Source organism: Lactuca saligna, chromosome 9 (genome assembly GCF_052625555.1).
Source record: "Lactuca saligna cultivar CGN05327 chromosome 9, ASM5262555v1, whole genome shotgun sequence".
NCBI classification, from domain to species: domain Eukaryota; kingdom Viridiplantae; phylum Streptophyta; class Magnoliopsida; order Asterales; family Asteraceae; genus Lactuca; species Lactuca saligna.
The window spans coordinates 6726446-6728472 of record NC_136425.1 but is presented as its reverse complement, the minus strand read 5'-3'; the positions used below and the strand labels follow the sequence as shown (position 1 = coordinate 6728472).

The 2027-nt window shown below is 35.1% G+C and overlaps 1 protein-coding gene across 1 annotated transcript; it reads left to right on the top strand.

Moving 5' to 3' along the window:
- The first annotated feature begins 204 nt into the window (after positions 1-204).
- Positions 205-1176, top strand: LOC145015451 (auxin-induced protein 22D-like). The gene is made up of 2 exons (XM_078973926.1): positions 205-525; positions 640-1176. The coding sequence occupies exons 1-2, from the start codon at positions 347-349 to the stop codon at positions 1004-1006; spliced, it is 546 nt and encodes a 181-aa protein (XP_078830052.1). The 5' UTR covers positions 205-346; the 3' UTR covers positions 1007-1176.
- The last annotated feature ends 851 nt before the right edge of the window (positions 1177-2027 follow it).

Here is a 2027-nt window from a genome sequence, read left to right as displayed (position 1 = left end):
CCTCCGTTGACAACTAACCACTAACTCTCTTTACGCGCGTGATTTCTAAACTCTTTGGAAAACCATTTGAGTTTTTTGTATTCAATGGCGAGTGAATATCACATTAGGAGAGTATGCGAGTGGGCGTCGAATTCCTCATGTTATGAAATTCATTCACATACAGAATAAGTCACCTAAATCATGTCACAGCCCTCATCTTTTATATAACTTATCTTCCAATCACAAAACCAATCCACAAACCAATTTCCCCTCAAACTCCCTCGCCGGAAATCATCTTCTTCCCTTCAAGAATCAAGAGCACTTTTCCGACCTCCACTTTCATCTTTGGTCGATTTACACAAGACACATGGATCTAATTAACTTCGAAGCAACCGAGCTAAGATTAGGATTGCCGGGAGCAACCGACGATCTACCGGAGACAAAACCACCACCTTCTACGGTGAACACCAACAAAAGAAGCTCATCGGAGATGGATTCAAGTATCTCAGATGAAAATGATTCATCAAGATCACCCCCACCATCCAAGTAAGTTACAAAACCGATGCTAAATCTTAACTAAATCCACACCTAAAGCACACACATACACAAACAAAGACATTCAGATGCATATACTTACGTAAACTGTTAAATGGTTTTCAGGGCACAAGTTGTAGGGTGGCCGCCGGTGAGATCTTACCGGAAAAGCGTACTTCAAGGGAAAAAATACGATTCCGAGATTGGTTCGGGAATATATGTGAAAGTAAGCATGGATGGGGCTCCCTACTTGAGAAAAGTTGACTTAAAAGTGTACAAAAGCTATGGAGAACTCACGAAAGGATTGCAAGATATGTTTAAGTGCATTATAGGGTTGTACTCTGAGAGGGAAGGGTACAAGTCTGAACATGCACCTACATATGAAGACAAAGATGGAGATTGGATGCTTGTTGGAGATGTACCATGGGATATGTTTCTTACTTCTTGTAGAAGAATTAGAATCATGAGAGGCTCAGAAGTTATGGAGAGTTGAGTGGTTTTGTGATATGAGGGTTTTATTTTTTATTTTCAAGAAATAGAACCACCAAAAACAGAAAGGAAAAAAAAAAAAGAAAAAAAAAAAAAGAAAAAAAAAGATATATATCATGTACATATGATTGTGTAATTTTCTTTATATATAATACTTGTTGAAAATTCAAGATATGTATTTTTGGGTGCATTTGTTTGTACATTTAGAATTCCACAAGGTCGATCAAGTAAGCCTTGTAAATTCCACAAGGGTGATCAAGTAAGCCTTGTATCGTATTAACTCATCGTGCATAACCATAATACGAGCTTGTACTTCATATTCATGGGAGATTTAGTTTTGAATTAGATGATCTTATATATGCTAAGCCGTATGTTATAATTGAAAGATGAAGGTTAAGATCGGATATATGATTTTCTTGATATTTGGAGTTAAAGTGTTCTTCTTTAACGAAATAACTATGAGCATTCCAAACTTTTATATGTTAATCAAAGCTTGTAAAGTTAAAGAAGTTCAAACTTGTAAAGAAGAATCTCAAACTTGTAAAGTCATAAGGAAGACTTGCCACTAACCATAAATTATGGTGGATGTCACATCATTTATCACATACAATTACTAAAGTAATAACATAATCGGTTTTAAAGTAAAGGGTATTCCAAAAAAAAATCATATGGTATCATAGTAACAGTTGAGCATGGGCCAAGTTGGGTCGGTTTTGACTTAAAACCGAACCCAAAACAAACAACTTCGGTTTTGAAACTTTTAAAACCAAACCAAACCCAAACCCATCGGTTCGGTGTTTCCCTGGTTTATTTTTGGTTTTAAACTCAAACATTAATCGAATCCTTAGTTAAGATCAAGTCTTTTTTATATAAGCATGTAGTTGAAGTATTTTTTGATACTTGAATCGATGTAGGACTCAAAGTAGATATCAAATGAAAGCATGAGGATAACAAGTTTATATAATATAAGAAAATGGCATGAGGATAACAAGTTTATATAATATAAGAAAATGGTTGAGTTTATA